Source organism: Cydia fagiglandana, chromosome 18, assembly GCF_963556715.1.
Source record: "Cydia fagiglandana chromosome 18, ilCydFagi1.1, whole genome shotgun sequence".
Lineage (NCBI taxonomy): Eukaryota > Metazoa > Arthropoda > Insecta > Lepidoptera > Tortricidae > Cydia > Cydia fagiglandana.
The window spans coordinates 13,255,206-13,277,471 of NC_085949.1; the positions used below are offsets into that span (position 1 = coordinate 13,255,206).

The 22,266-nt window shown below is 38.0% G+C and overlaps 1 protein-coding gene across 1 annotated transcript in view; it reads left to right on the top strand.

The window, feature by feature from the left end:
* The window catches only part of LOC134673180 (neural cell adhesion molecule 1-like), a 187,114-nt gene that overhangs the window by 102,019 nt on the left and 62,829 nt on the right, over window positions 1-22,266 (top strand). Inside the window, exons 6-8 of the mRNA XM_063531135.1 lie at window positions 15,267-15,473; window positions 17,056-17,201; window positions 17,819-17,969. Coding sequence (XP_063387205.1) covers window positions 15,267-15,473; window positions 17,056-17,201; window positions 17,819-17,969 — 504 coding nt within the window. The remainder of the gene's footprint in view (window positions 1-15,266; window positions 15,474-17,055; window positions 17,202-17,818; window positions 17,970-22,266) is intronic.

Below are 22,266 nucleotides of genomic sequence, written 5' to 3' on the forward strand. Positions count from 1 at the left end.
ATATTTAAATCAAGAAGTAGTAAAAATGGAGGGTACGGGCGGAAAAAAGAATGAATGAATGAATAAAATTTAAAGAAAATGTCTATGGTTCACTTATTTGTCAGAGATGACATTTAAGGTTGGCAACACTGTATTTCATTCAATATTTTTTAAGTGGTCATTACACGAAGTATCAAAAAGATACTGCGTGTATGCGCAAATTCTTTTTTGGGGAATAGACTAAAGACTTGTCTTGATAACTATAAGGTAGGGTTTTAAAGGTGTGTGCACAACCCTTTAAATGACAAATAAAAGTAAGCGAGTAGAAAAAGATAAGAAAATCAGCATAAGGCTGGTATCCAGATATTCCCTGGTTTAAAGCAACCGATCATAAAAATGGTATTATTATTCAAGTGCTATTTTATTTACATACGATGCTTGGTGGCTGGCGATAAGCGACGAGCTCAGTTTAGAGGTCGTTTATAATACGAGAATAATAACCGTGTGTCACAGAGGCTAGTAAAAGACGAGCTTGGGATGGAGACACAGATAAATAAGCTTTTGGCAAAATTTCATTTTTGGTACAAGCTTTTATCGCTGACTGTACTTTTCTTTCCACAGGCTACTGATTACTGATCGAGACATTTCAAAAACCCCAAACACAATTAGGTTGCATTGTTTTATCACAGATTTCCTGTGGCCACCTCGTGTCTTCAACATCAGATCAGCGCGATGGTACCATAATATTGCATTGTCAGCCGCTGCCGCACTTATACATATTATCCTCCTGAGTTCTGTTTATTATGTATGCAAATTTTCAGCTTCATTGGAAGTTTGGAAGTGGGTCATAAGTGTCATAACTTGACACAAGATTTGACCCGTACATACATACATAGATAGGTGCATTGCAAGTCAATAAAATAAAAACTTGTAAAAAGAGGTTCTATCATATTTGTAAATCACAAGAAAACGATAAAATTTCACCGCTGCGGGCAAGACTTGAAACTTGCGGTCGTTTGAAAAATCGGTAAAATCACATAATAATAATTATATTTAATTACACGAACGGGTCTACCGCGATATGATTTTCGCGATTTGCTTGGAGCTGGTGCAACTCAGCAGAAACGTCGGAATTTAAGGTAAAAACAATGAAGAAACAAATGAAACCGCGCGGTAGTTTCATTGAATTGAATGTTTTGGTGCCAGTCATTGTAATGTTTTCATTTTATCGCATTAATCATCTTTAATCAAAACGTTTGGTCAGTAAATTTTTGAACGAGATTTTGAATACTCTACGATTACCTAATATGTCTTACGCTACGTCTTACGTAGGCGAACAACGCGCGAACGCGGCGCGGCGCGGCGCGGCGAAATCAATCCTTTGATGCCCATAGAAGTGTCCTACGTAAGCGATCTCGTTGCGAACGCGGTGCGGCGCGATTTGCACGCGAATGTCAGGCGGCGCGGCGCGGCGCGGCGCGGCGGCGGCCGCTTTCGCCGCGCCGCGCCGCGCCGCGTTCGCGCGTTGTTCGCCTACGTAAGACGTAGCGTTATTACTATTATGAATCGTGCTTGTGACGCGTTAAGATGACGATTATAGATTTTGCTTGATATAGTACCAGTATTAAAAGACTTTTCATCGCTTTCCAGAGAAATTTTTAATTCATATTTACTCATGGTACGTGTGTATTACGCTCAACTTTCACACCTAACACCACGGTACACAAAGGTGACACAGTTAAACAATTCGTTGCGCCCAACTTTAGCTAAGAACACTAGAAACTTTCCCCTACTGAAAAAGCGCAAAATTTCTTAATTAACATCAACAAACACAAGTTAAAATTATCGTGTACTACGCCTTAAGGCGGACAGAAATACACGAAAGTTTCCGAAGAACAAGAAACTAAGTTGTAATAACTGACGTCGAATGATCAATATGGTTGGGGGCAAAGTTGGCCGCGAGTTAAATATATAGTGCGACACGTTAGGCAGTCCGATCAATCAATTTACGCCTGTGCTGCCTTCTAATATAGTTCTCGTGAATTGTAAGTACTGTTGGTCGTACGCTGTCGTGTTGTCGTCTACAAAAAGAATACAGTAGGTGTGTTCCAAACTAGCGGCAATAAGTAATGCTGCTTTACGGAACCAACTGCCATCTGACCTTCTAACCCAGAGGGGAAACTAGGCCTTATTGGGATTAGCCCGGTTTCCTCACGATGTTTTCCTTCACCCAAAAGCAACTAGTAAATATCAACTGATATTTTCGTACATAAGTTCCGAAAAACTGATTGGTACGAGCCGGGGTTTGAACCCGGCCTCCGGATTGAAAGTCGCACGCTCTTACCGCTAGGCCACCAGCGCTTTTTTCCTGTACCTAGTATTTTTATATAATGGGCTCTGGATACATTGGAACTACGAAATGATGATTTATCTTAATAAAAATTCCCTTATTGCTTATAATATTTCAGAAGCCTTCAGGATATTTTTTTTATACATCGAGATTGAAAATCGTGATAGACCTTCTGTACGTACATTTTGCGGTGCCGCGGCCACGATAACGTAATTATGGCACAGCCGCGCCCTGAGGTGTTATTCCGATCGATACCAAAATGTTTAAGTCGAGCGATCATTCATTTATTCTTTTAAAATTATGGCTTCAGTCCAGTGGGACAATCGGCGCGATTCGGGAAATGAATTATAGACAATGGGCCCGATTCGGATTTTGAAATAGATATCTATTAGATATCTTTTAGACATCACCAAGATATGATAACGATATGTTTAAGATCTAAGCTGTCAAATTTGACATTTGCGCGACTCTGGAGATACTGTTGAACGATTTCCTCAGGATATGACTTAGAGATCCAATTCACATCTACGTAATAGATATCTTACGCTATCTAACGTAAAAGTGACATTGGTTGCCCGAATTTCGCTGCAAAAGAGAACTAGTTGATATCTAAACTATAACGTATCTAGAATGGATCTATTACGTGTCGTCTCTTGTTAATATCTTGAAGTTCAAATACGGCAGTATTTCGCCAGTATTAGGAGCTACATACGACGACTAAAATTGTTCGGTTAGTACAAGACAGTGTACGGTGATTTTATTAGATCTTGTAAAGCGATAGCTGGACTTTACAAGTAGCACGTGGACTACCGGCCGTTGACTCCAAAATGGTGGCTAAACGCATTTCAAGGTTAATTCTCCATAAGTCGAGCGATCGATATAATAACGTTTTTTGGTTAAAGAAATGTTACTTTTAATACTGACAGGTCGGTATCGTACCGCTGTGACTTCTTATAAACAGTGTTCGAATGACGTTAGGCTCATTGTACTAATTATATAGCTCGTGGTTAGGTATATGTTATATTATAACTTATAACGCGATCGCAATGCCCCATCTTCCATCACAGCTCCGAAAATGAGTCTGTTACGCAATAGCAGCTGCAGTAATAGCAGTAGTAGTTAGTAGTATGTTACGCTCAAATACTAACGAGGAATTTCTCATCTTTTTAGGGTTCCGTACCCAAAGGGTAAAACGGGACCCTATTACTAAGACTCTGCTGTCCGTCCGTCCGTCACCAGGCTGTATCTCACGAACCGTGATAGATAGGCAGTTGAAATTTTCACAGATGATGTATTTCTGTTGCCGCTTTAACAACAAATACTAAAAACAGACTAAAATAAAGATTTAATTGGGGCTCCCATAAAACGAACGTGTTTTTTGACCGAAGTTAAGCAACGTCGGGCGGCGTCAGTACTTGGATGGGTGACCGTTTTTTTTGCCTTTTTTTTGCATTATGGTACGAAACCCTTCGTGCGCGAGTCCGACTCGCACTTGCCCGGTTTTTTGCTAAGCTCCCTACATTCAGAACCGTAGGTGAGGTTTTGTACAAAAGAAGTTTTGTGCTTCAGCTATAATTACACTGTCAATAGTACAGTCACCACACGGGAAAGTTAAGCCATTAAGGGTTCTAGCTAAATTGGACATTCCATAGAGCAAGTATTGATCAACCAATTTAGCTGGGACACTAAATGGCATAACAATCGTGGATCGTGATGGTACGAATCAATTTTCTTTCATGTGTGAACACTATAATTTTATTTAAAATTAAATCTCTAGCTATACCGGATGTGGCCTGTAATATGAGCAAAAAATTAAACTGTAGGCTGTACTCCTCATACTGACTAACATTTGTTCAGCGACTTTTAAAAATAACTTGTGGTTTGATTTTTAATACACTTTAAAGTTTATTCTAAGACGAAATGTATTGCGAATTTTGTTTTGTTTAAGGCGTGACAAACAACGTCAATCACAATGATATGGCGTGGCGATGGCGTCCATTGATGATAATATTTATTTTGTATGAAAAATAGGGATATTGTCTAAATAATTCATAATTTTTAAAAGTTGTAGAACAAAAGCGTCACCGTTTGAGGAGTACAATCTATGTTTTAATTATTTGCTCATGTTACAGGCCACGCCCGGTATATGACCCTGATCGTGCCAGAAAATTATAACGTACCTATTTTGTTTTACCTGAAGTACGAGTAGGTACCTACATAAAAGAACGTTTTTCTTCGTGGTGTTTTACTGGTACAATACCTTCGAACGTTCGACTAAACGAGGCTATTTTAGCTATTGGAATGTCTCTTGGACACGGGCAACCGAACTTGTTCGTGCTGTGTTTACACGATTCAGCTTGGCTCTGATATTACCCAGCTATTACGCAAATTCAGCTGGGTTTAATGCTATGCTAAACACTTGATAGACTAATGGTTAGGCTAAATAAGTGTTTAAGGACTTTAAATATAGTTTATTTTACTGGTAACAGCGACATGTTTTAATGCAGCAATATTTTTCCTCAGTAGCAATATTTTTAAGCAACATGGTGCAATATAATATCGTAAGCTATAAAGTTGGGCGTGTATTTCATATGCCAACAAGTCCCTATTGTTTACTCGTAATAAAAGTGTTTATAAATCATAAAAATTATAAATGTCTTTCGTGTTTATAAATCGTAAAAATTCATATCAAATGGAATGGAATCGAGTTGTTCCTCCTATTATGATTTATATATTTATTTGTCAAAATAACAATTCGAGTTTATTTGACTCGTAGAAAATATAAAAAACTGGACTATTTAATCAGATGAATCTGCAAATCTATTCAAATAACAATAACTTCAAACAGGTGGCATACATACATATTGACAACTAAATGATTTTAGTTTGTTATTTTTGCGCATGCCTTTCGCTCATATTTGTCCGTAAATACTACAAATATCAACGCGAGCGAGATGCATGGTCAAAACATAACAAAAATAACAAAAAAAAATTCAAAATGTATGTTTTAAATTACCTCCTATTTTTAATGCATGTTTCCATATTTAGTTAAGGGACAGTGGGAACCAACAAATCTGAATTTCATGCAGGATTTGGCTCTCTGACCGGCAAACGGACGTGTATGACCACTAAGATCCATTATGAATTCTAAATCTACTATTCGGACTTGATTTTGCTCTGAATTAGGTTTCAGCAGCATAAAGGAAAGCCGCAATATATCTCGCCGAAGCTCCACACAGATATTCTGGTCAATATCCAGTTGCTTTGATACTACTGTGGATCGCAATTAATTGTAAGCATTGTCTCTGTATGTCTAATAGTATTTAGATTTGAATTTTAAGTTTAAACTACCGCATTGTTCAAATGAATAATTTTCAGAAGCCTGGATATGCAGTCTAAGTTTTGTGCAATTAATAATAAAATACCCACAATACTATTACTACCAACTACTATTATGTGCTAGCTTATCGACTTGTGTTAGAATGTCTTACTTTTATCTCTTTATCTATTTCACTCTATCGACAAACGCCCATCGAAAAAAAATATGTATCAGGGTCACATAATACGAATAAAATAGGCGCGGGATTATTTCCACACATTATTTATAAATCGATTGGCATTTTCCCTAATCGAGGGTCGATAATCGAACGATAAACGCGGGAACGTATTGTTAGGCATGATGTTAAGAAAAATCAATGATACTGCCGTATTCGAATTTCAAGATATTCACAAGAGACGACACGTACTAGATCCATTCTAGATACGTTATAGTTTAGATATCAACTAGTTCTCGTTTGCAGCGCAATTCGGGCAACCAATGTCACTTTTACGTTAGATAAAGTAAGATATCTATTAGATGTGAATTGGATCTCTAAGTCATATCCTGTGGAAATCGTTTAAGAGTATCTCCAGAATCGCGCAAATGTCAAATTTGACAGGTTAGATCTTAAACATATCGTTATCGTATCTTGGTGATGTCTAAAAGATATCTAATAGATATAACTCTAAACTTTCACGATTCTCTTTCACACATCATTGAACAAAAACGAGAGGACCGATCTTAATCAAATTTTAATTACCGCCGACGTTTCAAGCTCGTTGTTGCGCTCGTGATTGCAGAGAGGACGATTAAGTCCCGTTAATGTTAAATAATAATAGACAGCCTGTCTTGTTACGGTCGCATAGATCGGTTCTAATTTACCTACTGCTACCAAGTTACTATTTTGTTTGATACCGGTACCGGTATTTGCAATTAAAACACTACGCAATGATTGACACTATGTATGACATATAGGTAATAGGTATCGCGCAGCATAGCACCGTAGTGTACTTGTGGTATGTCAGAAGTAACCGGGTTGCAAGAGGAAGGCAAAAAAAACAGTTTTGAAATTAAAGGACTCGAAACGAACAGGGTGGAAATCATCATGTTTGATCTGAAAGGTTTTAAATATGTTATTTATACCGGGTGTGGCCTGTAACACGAACAAATACTTAAAACATACATTGTACTCCTCAAACGGTAGCACTTTTGTTCAACAACTTTTAAAAATTATGAAGTATTTAGACACCCTATTTTTCATACAGAATAAATATTATCTTCAATGGACGCCATCGCTACGCCATATCATTGTGATTGACGTTGCTTGTCACACCTTAAACATAACAAAATTCGCAATACATTGCGTCTTAGAATATGCTTTAAAGTGTATTAAAAATCAAACCACAAGTTATTTTTACAAGTCGATGAACAAATGTTGGTCAGTATGAGGAGTACAGCCTACAGTTTAATTTTTTGCTCATATTACAGGCCACACCCGGTATTCTTACAGTCAACAATGTTTTCAGAGATCTTACGTCAACAAATTATGTTCACATAATTATGACGTATAAATTATTACATTCAACTCCGCAATATTCCATTAAACATCATAAGCTTTATTGGTGTAGGTGATTGATGAATATGTGTTTAAAATATTCTCTGTGGTTTGCCGGTTAATGCCAATGGTCCAATAAAACATGTAGGTAATCAAAAGCTTTTTATTTTAATTTTACCATTGGAATTACCCAGCAAACCAATTTATTTTGATAACCCACGCAGTACAAGTGTTATTTACATGTCATAATTTCATAGAAGTTTGACGTTTAAAATAACATTTGCACTGCGTGGGCTATCAAAACCGCTGCAGACTTTTCTCGATCTAACACTAATATAAGTAAATTGATCGAATACCTATGTCATTTTGAAGCAGAGGGTATTATCAAAGACATATGTAACTTCGTATAAGATGAATAAAGTCTAAGGAAAAAACGTGCCTCGGAAATCAAGAAACAGTCATTCTCGGATAGATGGCGCACACACCTTTGGCCTATGCTCGGCTAAATGGCGTGACGACACCGTTTCATATTTAACAATTTTAACACATAGATATCAGTGAATGCACATGGGTCAAAATGATATAAAAATAATAAAATACTATACATATTCATATAGTATACATTTTTTTGATAATTTTATACGTTTTCATTTTGAGTTATAGTCGTGTGTCGATAGATGGCAGTAAATTTACTGTGACTACAAAATTTACTATGACAGGACCGCTCTATACTATCTATTCTCTTTAGTATTATGTAATGGAGCTAACTGATATTTATAAAGATTCGATTGCGTACTGTCAATATGGCTTATTCTGATTGTAGGTTCATAAGTGGCATTTTGTCAACCAAAATATCACTTTTAACAGCTGACAGATCATAATATATCCTTCACATTTAAATTGTAAACACTCGTCAGTTTATAATCTCACTAGTTAAATTACAAACTAACCTAACCTACGTTAGATTGTAAACTAACGGGTTCACAATCTTACGGTGTCATATTCATAACAAATCCAGATCAAATTCGTAACCTGTTATCAGAATAAGCCTCCCTATTTTATAGCTTATTCTATCGACAACTGATAATATGGTTCATGGGCTTCAAACGTCATAATTGGTAACTCACATAATCTTCGAGCAACACCGGCTTCCGACACGTCGTAAGGGAGGGGCCCAAGCGATATCTCGCCGTACAAATCTTTCTGCCATTTTTCGCGGGGGGAAAGGTGCACACAGTCGCATTTCTCACACACTTACGTACAAAATCCAATCTGTAATGACGACACAAATACATAGAAAATGACACACGTCAAAGACAAATCTTGCAAACCTCGATCTCTTTTTATGTACGGACGAGTGACTAGTGTCACAACACGCACACTAACACATTTTCGTTGAAGTATGTCATTGTATTCTGAGAGATGAGAAGTCGGATTTGTCGCTCGACCGATCCGCAATTTGTACTGAGCGAGCAAAATCGATAAATCCAACAATTACTAGAGACTAAAATATAATAATTGTATTTAAATGTAATTTAACGTACGATATGTAAAAAAAAAATTACATGTGAAATGTAACACTTTCTTTTTGTAAATTTGATGTCCCCGACCTCTTTTTATAACAAAAAACCGAGCAAACAGGCATTTTTGTGCAGCAGTGTTCACGCGCGCGTCTGGACTCGGTCTAGTGAAAAATCCAAGTGCAACTAGTTGTATTACCCGCGCTAGATTATTTTGACGCGCTAATCTTGTACCTCGGCAGAGGGGAAATAGTGCGAATGCCGCCTCCCTTCCGTGTTGCTCGAAGCACATAATATTTAAGTAAATTATTTTATGAATAAAATAAAATAATCATGTCTAGGACTCACATAATATTTAATAATATTATATATTTAATATATATGCTCCAGGGGTGGAAGTGAAAGATGCATAAGACGCGAGTTGGCACAGTGGCTGCTATAACAGCCACTGGGTAGAAAGCGGCGCACACCTCTCGTCACCTCGGAGCCGCATACACCAGTGTTACTCCTGGTCGTCTTTACGACGACAGTTTCAGGGGCCCACCTAGTTAGTGGTAAGTCACCGCCTGCCTCGATAACATGTAGAAGCATTGTTATGGCAGGTGTCCGGACCTCACGGCAATAGCGCAATCTTTTCACCAGCCAAACTTCAACACCATAACCGGCACTCTTCTCCACTGCATTTACAATAGCTCCTATGCCAGCTGGGACCGATTTACGGGCAGCGAAATGCTATACATGGAAGTATTCTGTCCGCTCAATTATGACCCAACGCAAACTACCCCGCGATAGGCGGTACTTACAAACTGCTCGATTGGCAATCTCAGTACGACCGAGATGACAGTCAGTGACAAATGGCTAAATTGATTTATAAAAACAACGTTTTTTTGTAATTAAAAATATATTCATGTGTCGTGAAGTGGTGCAGAAGTTATTTTAGTTCATACCAAGGACAGTGGAATCACTTTTCACTTGTAGTAAACAGATAACTTCAGTAAAATTTGGAAAAAACATGACGATTTGTTTTCAATACTACCGTGCTAAGCTAAAACGTAACAACTGCATACGACTTTCATAACAACATACGACTTTTTAAATTGCGAGGATAATAGGGATGGTGTTATGCTAAATGAAGTAGACTATTTTATTAACTTGTGTTTGTTTAGGTATTTTCTATATAATTATAAATGTAGTAATAAATTCCTTCTTACAGATTTGTATTTTCCTTTTTTATTTCATGAGATGGAGCTATAAAAAAACTACCTAGTTATTTCAAATTAATAATCAAATTTGGTATTGTCATTTTACATTACTTTCCATTCAGATTCCCACAAGATGCTATTCGCAGAGAACTGTGGAAAAAAGCTGTCCAATTAGAGAGACATGAAATTGAGTGGATGCCTGGCAAGATATCTAGAATATGTTCTACGTATTCATGAGATATAACCCGTGATATAATCATACCCGGTCTCCTATATGTAGATACATTTTTCCTATCATGCTTTCACTGAATTAATTTAACAAATACACACATTATCTGAAAATGTTGATCATTTGAATCCACCCTCTACTGTCACATATATGTAGGTTCTCTCTCAAGCCATTTCCATCAGTAGAAAAGAGCGGCAAACATATTAACTCATATTATAGACGGGTCTAACGCGAATTATATTCAATTACCTTGATTTATCGACGTAAATCAGTTTCGTTTCGTATAATGTGAGTTAATATGTGTTCAAAACGCGAAAGTTTAAAATATTATAAGAGCGGCAAATTTAGAAAATGTAAGCGCGCGAACGGCTGTGGTCCTATACAAAATTTTAATTTTGCACCTTTCTCTACTGACAAACTTGCTTGACCGGCTATATACATATAAAATATTCTGAACTGAAAGTGGGGATTTATTGTGACTCCGCCTGTTCAAATATTTTTGACCCGATTCGTGTACCCGTGTAAATTTTGCAGACTGTATAGCCAGTCCGATTTCTAAGATCAAGTTCGCCATACATTTACTATGGCGTACTTGATCTTAGAAAAACGGACAGACTATACCTGAACGTGAATTCGCACTGCCATACAGATTGATAATAAAATATACAAAATACTTATTATAGCGGAATACATTTATACAACAATGATATATTTACTTATGTTGAGTTAGTCTGTCATTTCATAACAACATTTTAACTAGTTATCTTTTAATCTGCATTAAATTATTATACGTGAATTATTTGACTGGTTCTTCAATGTATGGCATAAACCTGTCCCTGTCCAAGTCATATTCTAATCAAATATAGACCGCGAACTCTCAGCGGCCAGTACGTACAGCAAGAAGGTTATTAGCGGATTCATGTCGCTGATTGGTAGTTATTGACATTATATGCATTTCATCTACACTTAGCTATGTACCATTCGTGTAATAAAGATGACTATTATTTCGTTTACCAGCTTTGATTACAGGCTCTGTAAACACGTCGTCTTATTTGAATGTAGGCGTAATTGTGTATGTGTGCTAATTTGGCCCAAGAATTTGAACGGTAATGTTCCTAAAGGCGGTATCCATGGTTATATATGATCGCAGTTTACGGGTATCTATTTGTACCCGTGAATGGGTTCTAGCTGGTGTATTACATAACATCAAACTTGTCTTAAAGGGCCTCTGTGCTGTTGGCTTCGGCCCCACGCATGCCTCCCAAAGGTCCGGTACCCCATGGTCCCGAGATATGGAAAGACATTATAATAATGCTGCCGGCGGCACCCTAGGTTAGGTTTTTTATAATGTGTTTATATGCATTTTAATTGTTTTGTAAGTGTTTTTATATTTTACTTTTATATTCATATTATAAAAACCCTAGCCTAAGAAGAATGATGAATAAAGAGAATAATAATAATGAGACCATAAATAAATAAACGCCTCCCAAAGGTCCGGGACCCCATGGTCCCGAGATATGGAAAAGACATACAAATAATAATAAAATTCTTTATTGTGCACTACTAAAGAAAATAAAATATAAGATATTTATTAAGATAGCGGGAAATAGGTAGGGGAGACAGAGGCGAGTTGTGACATCGTCGATTTTTTGAAATCTATTAACTAGAAACTAGGTCGCAACAGTGTGCGTTTGTTGGCTCGTAACTTGAACTAGCAAACGCGCGATTGCGACCTAGTTTCTAATTAAATACTGATTCAAAAAAATCGACGATGTTACAACTCACCTCGGTCTCCCCTATTAATGATAGCCGTTAACCGATAGCCATTAGAAACTATGGCTAATTGAGGAAGTGACAGAAAATTATAGCGCGTAAATATAAAAGAAGTTTTCGAATAAGAATGTATTCGTAAGCCAAAGGCGATAAACATAATAATATCCTTAGTAAATTACCGAACTGCCGTCCATCAATGCCCTCCTGCTATAAAAGTGATTGATGTGCCTCGGGCTTTTATAGCGTTTTGCTATTCCGGAGAGTGCACCACACTCCATAATTCTCTGCAAAATCGTTTAATACTGTATGATGTGGCGTGGATTATATTATTTAAGAGATATACCAGTATTTAAAGGTAGCTTTTTGAATTTAGAATGGACCAGCATTACTGCTGCAGTAAGGTGCAATATTGCTGCGGACTGCGTTGCTGCCACAAATGTCAAAATCTGGACAGCAACATCGATTTTGAAATTTGTGGCAATTATCATACATCTGCGAAGAAATTCAAAGGTGTATGTGAAGTCCCCAATCCGCATTGGGCTAGCGTGGGACTATAGCCCAAGCCCTCTCGCGCATGAGAGGAGGCCTGTGCTTAGCAGTGGGACGTATATTGGCTGAAATGATGATGATGATTGTGGCAATTATGCAATCGGCAGTAATGACGCTTCACAATCATACGTACATACAAACATATAATCGCGCCTATTTCCCGAAGGGGTAGGCACAGATCACGGATTTCCACTTACCTACTACGATCCTCACATACCTCTTTCGCTTCCTTCACTTTCACTCGCACACACTCGACGGTTTAGGCCTTAGGGTGATCTTGACCTGGCCTTTCTTCAGAATTTCCCCGATCTTATCAGAGAAAGTCTGCCAAGGTCTACCCCTTCCAACTCCCGCTTCTACTTCTTCCTTAGACTAAAAAAACGGGGCAAGTGCAAGTCGGACTCGCGCACGAAGGGTTCCGTACCATAATGCAACAAAAAGGCAAAAAAAAAACGGTCACTCATCCAACACGCGTATTCGGGAAACGAGATAATCACAAGATCTAGAAACGATATAGAGATCAACTAGATTTACATTAGATATCGACTAGATGTGACTTGGATATCTAAGTCATAACTTGTCGAAATCGTTCAAGAGGACCTCCAGAATCGCGGAAACGTCAAATTTGACATATCTGTCTTGTCGAAATCGTTCAAGAGGACCTCCAGAATCACGGAAACGTCAATTTTGACATATCTATCTTACAAATATCTTTAAATTATCCATATCGTAACTTGTTGAGGTCTAGTAGAGATCTAATACATTTTCAGAATCGAGCCGCAAGTACTGATCCCGCCCGACGTTGCTTAACTTCGGTCAAAAATCACGTTTGTTGTATGGGAGCCCCACTTAAATTTTTATTTTATTCTGTTTTTAGTATTTGCTGTTATAGCGGCAACAGAAATACATCATGTGTGAAAATTTCAACTGTCTATCACGGTTCGACAGCCTGGTGACAGACGGACGGACGGACGGACAGCAAAGTCTTAGTAATAGGGTCCCGTTTTGCCCTTTGGGTACGGAACCCTAAAAAAGTGACAATTAAAAATAATAGGCGAAGGATCCCATAGCCATTTTAAATTTCACCTTTCTCCATTGACATATTACTCGTATAGTTTGCTAGACTGTATCTGCAAAAATATTTCCTATTTAATCTGTGGTAGCAGTTCAAATTTATCCTAGCAAAATTCCAGTACTAGCCAACCTTTAAACTAGAATAGGCGAACATGACCGAGTAATAGTGCCCCATTAACTTACATTGTTGCGATTCGGTTGGTCGATAAGAACATTCATGTTTTAGTGCCTGGAACATCCTGTCGCGACGATGACTATGGGCCCGATTCGGATTTTGAAATAGATATCTATTAGATATCTTTTAGACATGACCAAGATACGATAACGATGTGTTTAAGATCTAACCTGTCAAATTTGACATTTGCGCGATTCTGTAGATACTCTTGAACGATTTCCACAGGATATAACTTAGAGATCCAATTCACATCTAATAGATATCTTACTCTATCTAACGGAAAAGTGACATTGGTGGCCCGAATTGCGCTGCTTGCGCTGCAAAGGAGAACTAGTTGATATCTAAACTATAAAGTATCTAAAAATGGATCTAGTACTTGTCGTCTCTTGTGAATATCTTGAAGTTCGAATACGGCAGTATTACTCAAATGAATTATTTGATTTTGGTAAACACACTGACTGACAATGCAACTGTAGTTTGCCATAGCCATTTTTACCCATGGCTCTGCACGCTATACGGCTCTTGCTCGGAGCGTATAGAAACAAGTTTAGTAATTTGGACATACCACGAAAATTCTTATATACTTTTGCTCAAAGGGATCCAGAAAATGTACTTCAATCAATCAATCAATCAATCAGTCATTTATTGCACCTCTTACTTACGTTACTTAAGCCGGATACTCATTAGCGAGCCGTAACCGTAACCGTTGCATGTACTGTAACCAAAAAACATAGTGTGTACGTGGTTCGCAAACCTACGGTTACGGTCACGGCTCGCTAATGAGTATCCGGCTTATACAAAAAATACTTTACTGTGACACGTTTTCTGCTAAGCATGATAGGGTACAAATCGCTAGAAATCAGACAATACCTAGTACACAGTATCGAAGCTCGCCCTCTAGGCGTCATTCATAAAGTTCATAACATACATTCATTCATTCATTCATTTCATCATTCAGTCATTCATTCACTTCATTTTCATTCATTCAGTTAATTGTTTCAGTTTATTATTTATATAGTAGTGTTTCTACTTAATAAAAAAACAAAATAAAATATTTACTGAAAAATAATTTAATTTGTTCAAATACTTCTAATAGTATTCATAACATATTATAATTTTTTATAATGTGGATGTTTTTTGTGTGTGTTTGTATGAACTTTCGCTGACGTCGTCTTCTTTTCCACATAAGTCGTATTCACAGCAAGTTGAAATGAAAAGAACCGAGTTCAGAAACGCTTACAGTTATGGTAACATTCCATTTCTAACCGCAGCTGGTTTACTGTCAATTTTACTATGGAAATTGACAATGACAGCGACGCGTTCAGTACCGGTAGTGCAGCTGCGGTTAGAAATGGAATGTTACCATTGCGGTGCACAATAAAGAATGTTTTTTTATTATTATTATGAATGGGCTTACTCATGGCCACAGACTAGCCGAGGCGTAGACGTGGCCTACGATGTAGCGAGCTCGCCCAGAAGGTGCCTGTTCACTCTTGATTTGAAGGTTGCATGTTAATTGATTTTACTGATTTTGTCCCCAGGCCGTCCAGCCCCAACAGTCCTCTGGCTCATCGACGGAGCCCCAGCGCCTCAATACATCGGCGAGAAGACCGACACACACGTCGTGGTCAACCGGCTGGAACTGCCGCATATTAAACGCAACCATCTCAATACGACGTTCAAGTGTCGCGCGTCAAACACTAACCTCGTCAGTCCGAAGGAAAGGACTGTTAGGCTTGAGATGAATTGTAAGTTTCTATTAATCTAAACTATTTTTGCTGCATATGGATAAGTTAGTAGGTATTCATTATAATGAATAGAATCAGGCGTTACTTTGCGGAAACCCATATTAATTATAACCAAAATAATACTTTGCTAATCCGGTAAAAAATAACGTGCTAGTCAACCAGTGCTATCCCGTTATACTTACTTGCGTATGGTGCCGGTTGCTTTTCAAGACACAAATTCAAACTATGTTAACAAATGTATTTATTATAATAATAGTAGCTAAATTAAAACCATAATATTACTTTGCTAATCCGCGAGAAGATAATGTCAATCAGTGCTAACCCGTTATTAATACTTCCGTCTTTTTTATACGGTTTGTTATATTTATTTGCTTATTTATTTTTGCAGTGGGAGAGTGGGTGCATTAATCGCATGTAAAAAAATACGCAAGGAAGGATAACGGGGTAGCACTGATTGGCGTTATCTTCTCGCGGATTAGCAAAGTAATATTTTGGTTATAATTTAGCTACTTTTTTAATAAATACATTTGTTAACATCGATTGAATTTGTGTTACTGAAAGTAACCGGCACTAATACACAACAGGGACACAGCTAGATTCAAATTAAACGGCTATAGTGCAAAAAAGTGTTGAAAAAATATAAAGCGCTGCTACGTTACAGTCAGTGCAAAAGTTTCACACTTGCCCGTTTTTATTCAAAGTCATTGATATAGTAAACTGCAATATGCAACTGTTGCACAAATAGACAATTCAGATGACTGAGCGCTCTCAACTCGAGCTCCATTTATTGACTTGCTAGCGATCGTGATGCTTGCCCGGAGCCTTTTCATACTTTTAAATGAACGTTTTCAAACCTTCAATCGGAATTTAGCGTGTTACTTTTGGTCGCATGATAGTTCAACTTTTTAATACATTTATTATTCATTTACTTAGCGAGACATTGACGAAGTATTGTTTGATTTTTACATACTTTTATTTAGCTTACTTACGCCAATCAAATCAAATCAATCTTATAAGTATATTACAATTATATTTTGGATATGGAGAACGATCCCTGATATTAAAAACATATAAATTAAAACAATTACCTAAGTTGTAGTCGCTCGACGGGATGCCCAAAAGGCTGGCCGCATTGCCCCACTGAAGCGGTCGGCAACCAGCGGCTCGCGGGCCGCATGCGGCCCGCCAACCTCTCGCTTGCGGCCCGCGAGCCTCCCTGGCTATTTTTTGTATGTACTACTGACGATCTGCTAAACTGTTGTACTGCTGACTGTCTGCTAAAGTCACAAATATTACCAAAGTGCGGCCCGCGTCATCTTCGTTAACTACTGTGGCCCTTTGGCTGCTAAAAGGTTGCCGACCGCTGCCCCACTGAATGGCAATGTTGATTCGAAGGGCAAAATATTGACCCTGATCTGAGGGCCTACCGCGAACCACGTCCTACGTGTTGCCTTGTTGTCACATTTACGTACGAATTTACAAGTGCGACAGAGAGGCATGACGTCGAAAGTGGTTCGCGGTAGGCCCTCTGACCTGATATTACATATTGACTACAATAGTTCACTATTTCTTTTGTTTACAGTAAAGCCGATCCGCGTGGAGATACAGAATAAGCAAGTAACGCTGTCTTCAGAGCGATACGTCAGTCTGAAGTGCGTGTCAGAAGGCAGCAGGCCCGCGGCGCAGCTCACCTGGTTTAAGGACAATAGGAAGTTCACGAGAGGCAATGTAAGGTCTACATAGATTTGTCACCTACTACTAGCGACCCGCCACGGCTACGCACGGACAAGACATTAACAAATTATACACTTAAACCTTCCTCAAGAATAACTATTGATAGAGGTGAAAACGGCTCAGTAGTTTTTGAGTTTATCGCGAACATACAGACATACACATTGATAGACGCAGTGGGGACTTTGATTTATTTTATAAGGTGTACACTGTACAGTAGTGATGAAGATTTATTTCTGCAAACTGAGATGAAGCATATACTCGTAATCATCTTATTTGGCCAGGTAGTTTTTTTCCTTCATAGTTAGGTCACAGAATAAATAATAGTACTAAATAGGTACAGAAGATTCAATCTCTAACAAAACGCGTCTGTTAAGATTAGTATAGACATGACCGCTAGGTGGCGCAAGCATGTACTTGTAGCTACTTGTTACGGCGCGACGCAATTGCGGAGTGATCCACGCCTGTTTAGGCGTCATAAAAAAAACCAAGATTTATCCATGGACGCTCTTATCCCAATCTGACCTTAGGTGTCTAATTTTCTATACTATAAAGTTCCATAAAAAGTAAACTCTGACATCAACTTCATTCATACCCTTTATGTTTGTTTCTAGAAAGTAGAAGCACAAAACGAGACGTGGGTAAGCAGCACGATAGAGTTCATGCCGCTGCCTGAAGACGACGGGTCCCAGCTCAAATGCCAAGCCGACAACAGCGCGTTACCGGGGCAGAGTATAGAGGACTCTTTCAAGCTGGACGTCGTATGTGAGTATTAGATTAACTTGGCCTACATAATCATTTCAACTACATAACATTTCAATTATTTCAACCAAATAAAAGGTTCAGGTCGGGTCATACCAGAAGGTTAAGGAGTTGGCAGAGGACCGGACGAGTTGGAGATTGCTCCACCGACATGAGCACGGCTCTTAAATATAAAGAAGAAGACATAAATCATAAGGACCATTTATGGTTTTTGTTATCTCTCAAAGTATAACCTATCAACGTACTAAAGATCACAGTACGCTGGGGTGGCCGGGAGGGACACTTCGCCGAAAGGTCAAGCCGAAGGCACATACCTTAAAAATGATTTTTTTCCACCCCGAAAAGTAGAAAATTCTTGCCGAGGCTTGAGATGAGTTCTTACTTACGGCAAGGAGTACTTGGATTGATAAAAACTGGGCCCCTATTCGACATGTACAACTATCAGATATCGCGTCCACTTCAATTCAACAGTTGAATGAATCACATGTTCATCAAGTGCGGATAATATCCTTTGGTACAATCAATAATTCAACAAATATCAACTTTGTTTTATTACTACTTTAAGGTTTATAATGCTTTGGTCTGGTTGTCACCTAACTGTGGATTGCTAATATCAAATTTTGACACAAAATTGATTGACATTTTGATTGTTCAGATTCAACGGAAGTTCAACACAAGACGTCAAACGTCGCTTGTCGAATAAGGCCCCCACACCAAATATTAACTAAATCGGCTATAGTCGCACCAAACAAAGTCTGCAGCGGATTTGATAGCCCACGCATTTTAAGTGTTATGTAAACGTCATAATTTCATAGAAGTTTGACGTTTAAAATGACACTTGCACTGCGTGGGCTATCAAAATCGCTGTAGACTTTTTACGGTCTGACTTTAAGCGGTTTAAGCATCAAGATTTAACAGACACACAGAGTTGCTTTCGCATTTATATTTAAAATTGAGCGCAATTACGTTTACCTATTTCATTACTTAGAATAATAATGAATAGGTACGTAGCAAAGTGGTCTCATTAATTTTGTGTTTACTCCCACGTTATCCGAGAATTTTTCTCAGCTTTCACAAGTGTATGCGTTCTCTGAATTATCTAGTCAAAGAATATTTCAGAATTTAATTCTTCGCTTACTTGAAACGAGGAACGAACTAATTGAATTCCAGTAACGTTTATTTTGGCCTAGATTGCTATGAATAAATAAAATTTAGGTTCTGGCATGAAGAGAAAAAGGAGGTAAACCGGTAAATCAATTGATGATGCGGTGTTTTAAGTTATGTGATAAATTACTGAAAAAAAATCCATAAAACTATACTGGTACCTTTTAAATAAAAACACTAAAGTTTTTTTTACGTATTCTTTGTCAAACTAAACTAAAAATTGCATTCTGTCCATTATTATCCTTTTTTATTTTGAAAAATTATCATCATCCTTCATCATCATCATATCATCTCAGCCATAAGACCACTGCTGAACATAGGCCTCCCCGGTGCGTGCCGGTTGGAAGCGACCCGTCATCATCCTTACCGAGTATGTAATCTAATAATTATATTATTATTTCACAATATCGTTTTAAAACGTAATATCGATTGTCTGGCGGCGGCTAGATTCGTGTACTTCTTACTCTTAATAAAGTTGGTAAAAAATAAGCTTTATGGCATATGCACACCGGCTGCGTGTGCGTGACGTGCACGTGCGCGTGCGGCGTTGTAATATACTGATCCTTATGAGATATGGCACACCGTTTGCGTGACGTGTGCGTGACCGGCTCCATCATTTTAGCGCACGCACACGCGCATGTCACGCACACGCATGCCGGTGTGGCTCGGCCTTTACAGTCAAAGAGTGACCACAATAAATTTATGTATATTACGAGACCCACAGGACGTCTTATAGACTTATACCCAGTAAAATGACAACCAAAAGTAAGTTCGAAAATATTCTAAAATAGTCTTCTTTTTTACCCTGTATAGCTGCGATAAAACAAGTTTGTTAATAATTCATGTTCGCAAAAACGTAAATTAACATCCAACAAACATGGTTAACCTCAGTTCAACATTTGCAGACTAAATTAAATTACATCATGCGAGATAAACAAAATGGTTTCGTTTTAATGAACTAATTATAGTATAGCGGTATCAGTATGCTGGGTCCGAACGGTACTATAGGAAATAATAGTGCAGAAGTTGAACTAGATAAAAATCATTTAGATTATCAAATGAACTAACCAAACAGCAAAACGCTTAACCCTTTACCAGGCTGACAATTCAAAAATGACAATCTAATGCCAGTCTTACTCATCGAAAATAGAACACATGTTTGAAGTGCCGTATGTGGGAAATATATATCCCTTAGTCTGGTAAACGGTTAACTGACCGTCGCGCATCGGTGGACTCTCGGCCCTATTCGAATTTTAAGATACGTCAGCTAATAGATCTTGAAACGATATGGATATGTCAGTGTCAAATGTGACGTTTCTTCAAAGAAAAATGTCACTTTTGACACTGACACATCTAATCCATATCGTTTCAAGATCTATTAGCTGACGTATAGGGCAGTCTATCACCCTTGTTCGTAAGACTTTACAAGATTCAATTTAATAAGTAATAAATGTTTTATCCCCTGTTTATAAATAGCATATGTCAAAATGATAGACGAGGAAAAACTATTAATACCTAAATGAGGCTTTAAGCGCTTTTATGAGTAATGCCGCATGTCTATGCACTATTACTAATTGCCAGGTAACCATGTGGGCGATTGAACATGGAAAATTATCTCAGAAAATGTGACTGAAATATTACGTAGATATTTTAAACTAATTCGGTTAAGTATTTTCTGCTACCGAATATTAATAAATACCCTATAGCCTAATTACCTACCTACGTTGTTTAGCTCACATTTTTAGTGCCAAACAAGGACCTAATTTTCATTTTTAACAAACAGAAACGTCTGCGAACGATGCTATTAAGCCGAGAAAATACGATGGCAAACAATTAGGTCCTCAAGCTTAGAATAAATTTAAAAGTGGAAAAATTACTGTCTTGGGTGAGACTTGAACTCCACAATCTTGTTATCCAGAGGCCGTGAGTTCTAGTCTCAACCAAGACAGTAATTTTTCCACTTTTAAATTTATTCTAAGCTTAAGGAACTAATTGTTTGCCATCGTATTTTCTCGGAAACGTTTGTATTGGTCACGCTATTTCAGTCAACCTCAGTACTTTTTCTACCAGGACTGACTGAAATAGCATAAAACGTTTGTGCATTTCCGTGATAATACGATGATTAATAATTATGCACTACATCCATACAGTCACTTCCACAATAATCAAATGTCAGTCAGAGTCACTGCCACGGATGTAAAAAAAATATCTAATTTCCTCAATGGCTTCGCCGCAAGGCATGGTGGAGATATTTGCGACGAATGACGTCTCTTTTTAGAGTTCCGTACCCAAAGTATAAAAACGGGACTTTATTACTAAGACTCCACTGTCCGTCGGTCCGTCTGTCCGTCTGTCCGTCTGTCCGTCTGTCCGTCTGTCCGTCTGTCCGTCTGTCCGTCTGTCCGTCTGTCCGTCTGTCCGTCTGTCCGTCTGTCCGTCCGTCCGTCTGTCCGTCTGTCTGTCTGTCTGTCCGTCTGTCACCAGGCTCTATCTCATGAACCGTACCTAATAGCAAGACAGTTGAAATTTTCACAGATGATGTATTTATGTTGTCACTATAACAAAAATACTAAAAAGTACGGAACCCTCGGTGGGCGAGTCCAACTTGCACTTGTCTGGTTTTATTTTCAATTTCATTATCCCTTAAGGGTATTTCGTCATATTTTAACACCAAATTGAACTTTGTAGACACGTTTTTCAACCTAAGAAAATACCGCAAACGATATTTTTTTACATTTAGCGTAATTTGTTTCTCCACGTACTTTATACTGGGTGCGGCCTGTAATACGAGCAAAAATTTAAACTGTAGGCTGTACTCCTCATACCGACCAACATTTGTTCAGCGACTTTTAAAAATAACTTATGGTTTGATTTTTAATACACTTTAAAGTTTATTCTAAGACGCAATGTATTGCGAATTTTGTTATGTTTAAGGCGTGACAAGCAACGTCAATCACAATGAAATGGCGTGGCAATGGCGTCCATTGAACATAATATTTATTTTGTATGAAAAATAGGGAGTCTAAATACTTCATAATTTTTAAAAGATGTTAAATAAAAGTGTCACCGTTTGAGGAGAGCAATCTATGTTTTAATTATTTGCTCGTGTTACAGGACACACCCGGTATATTAGTAC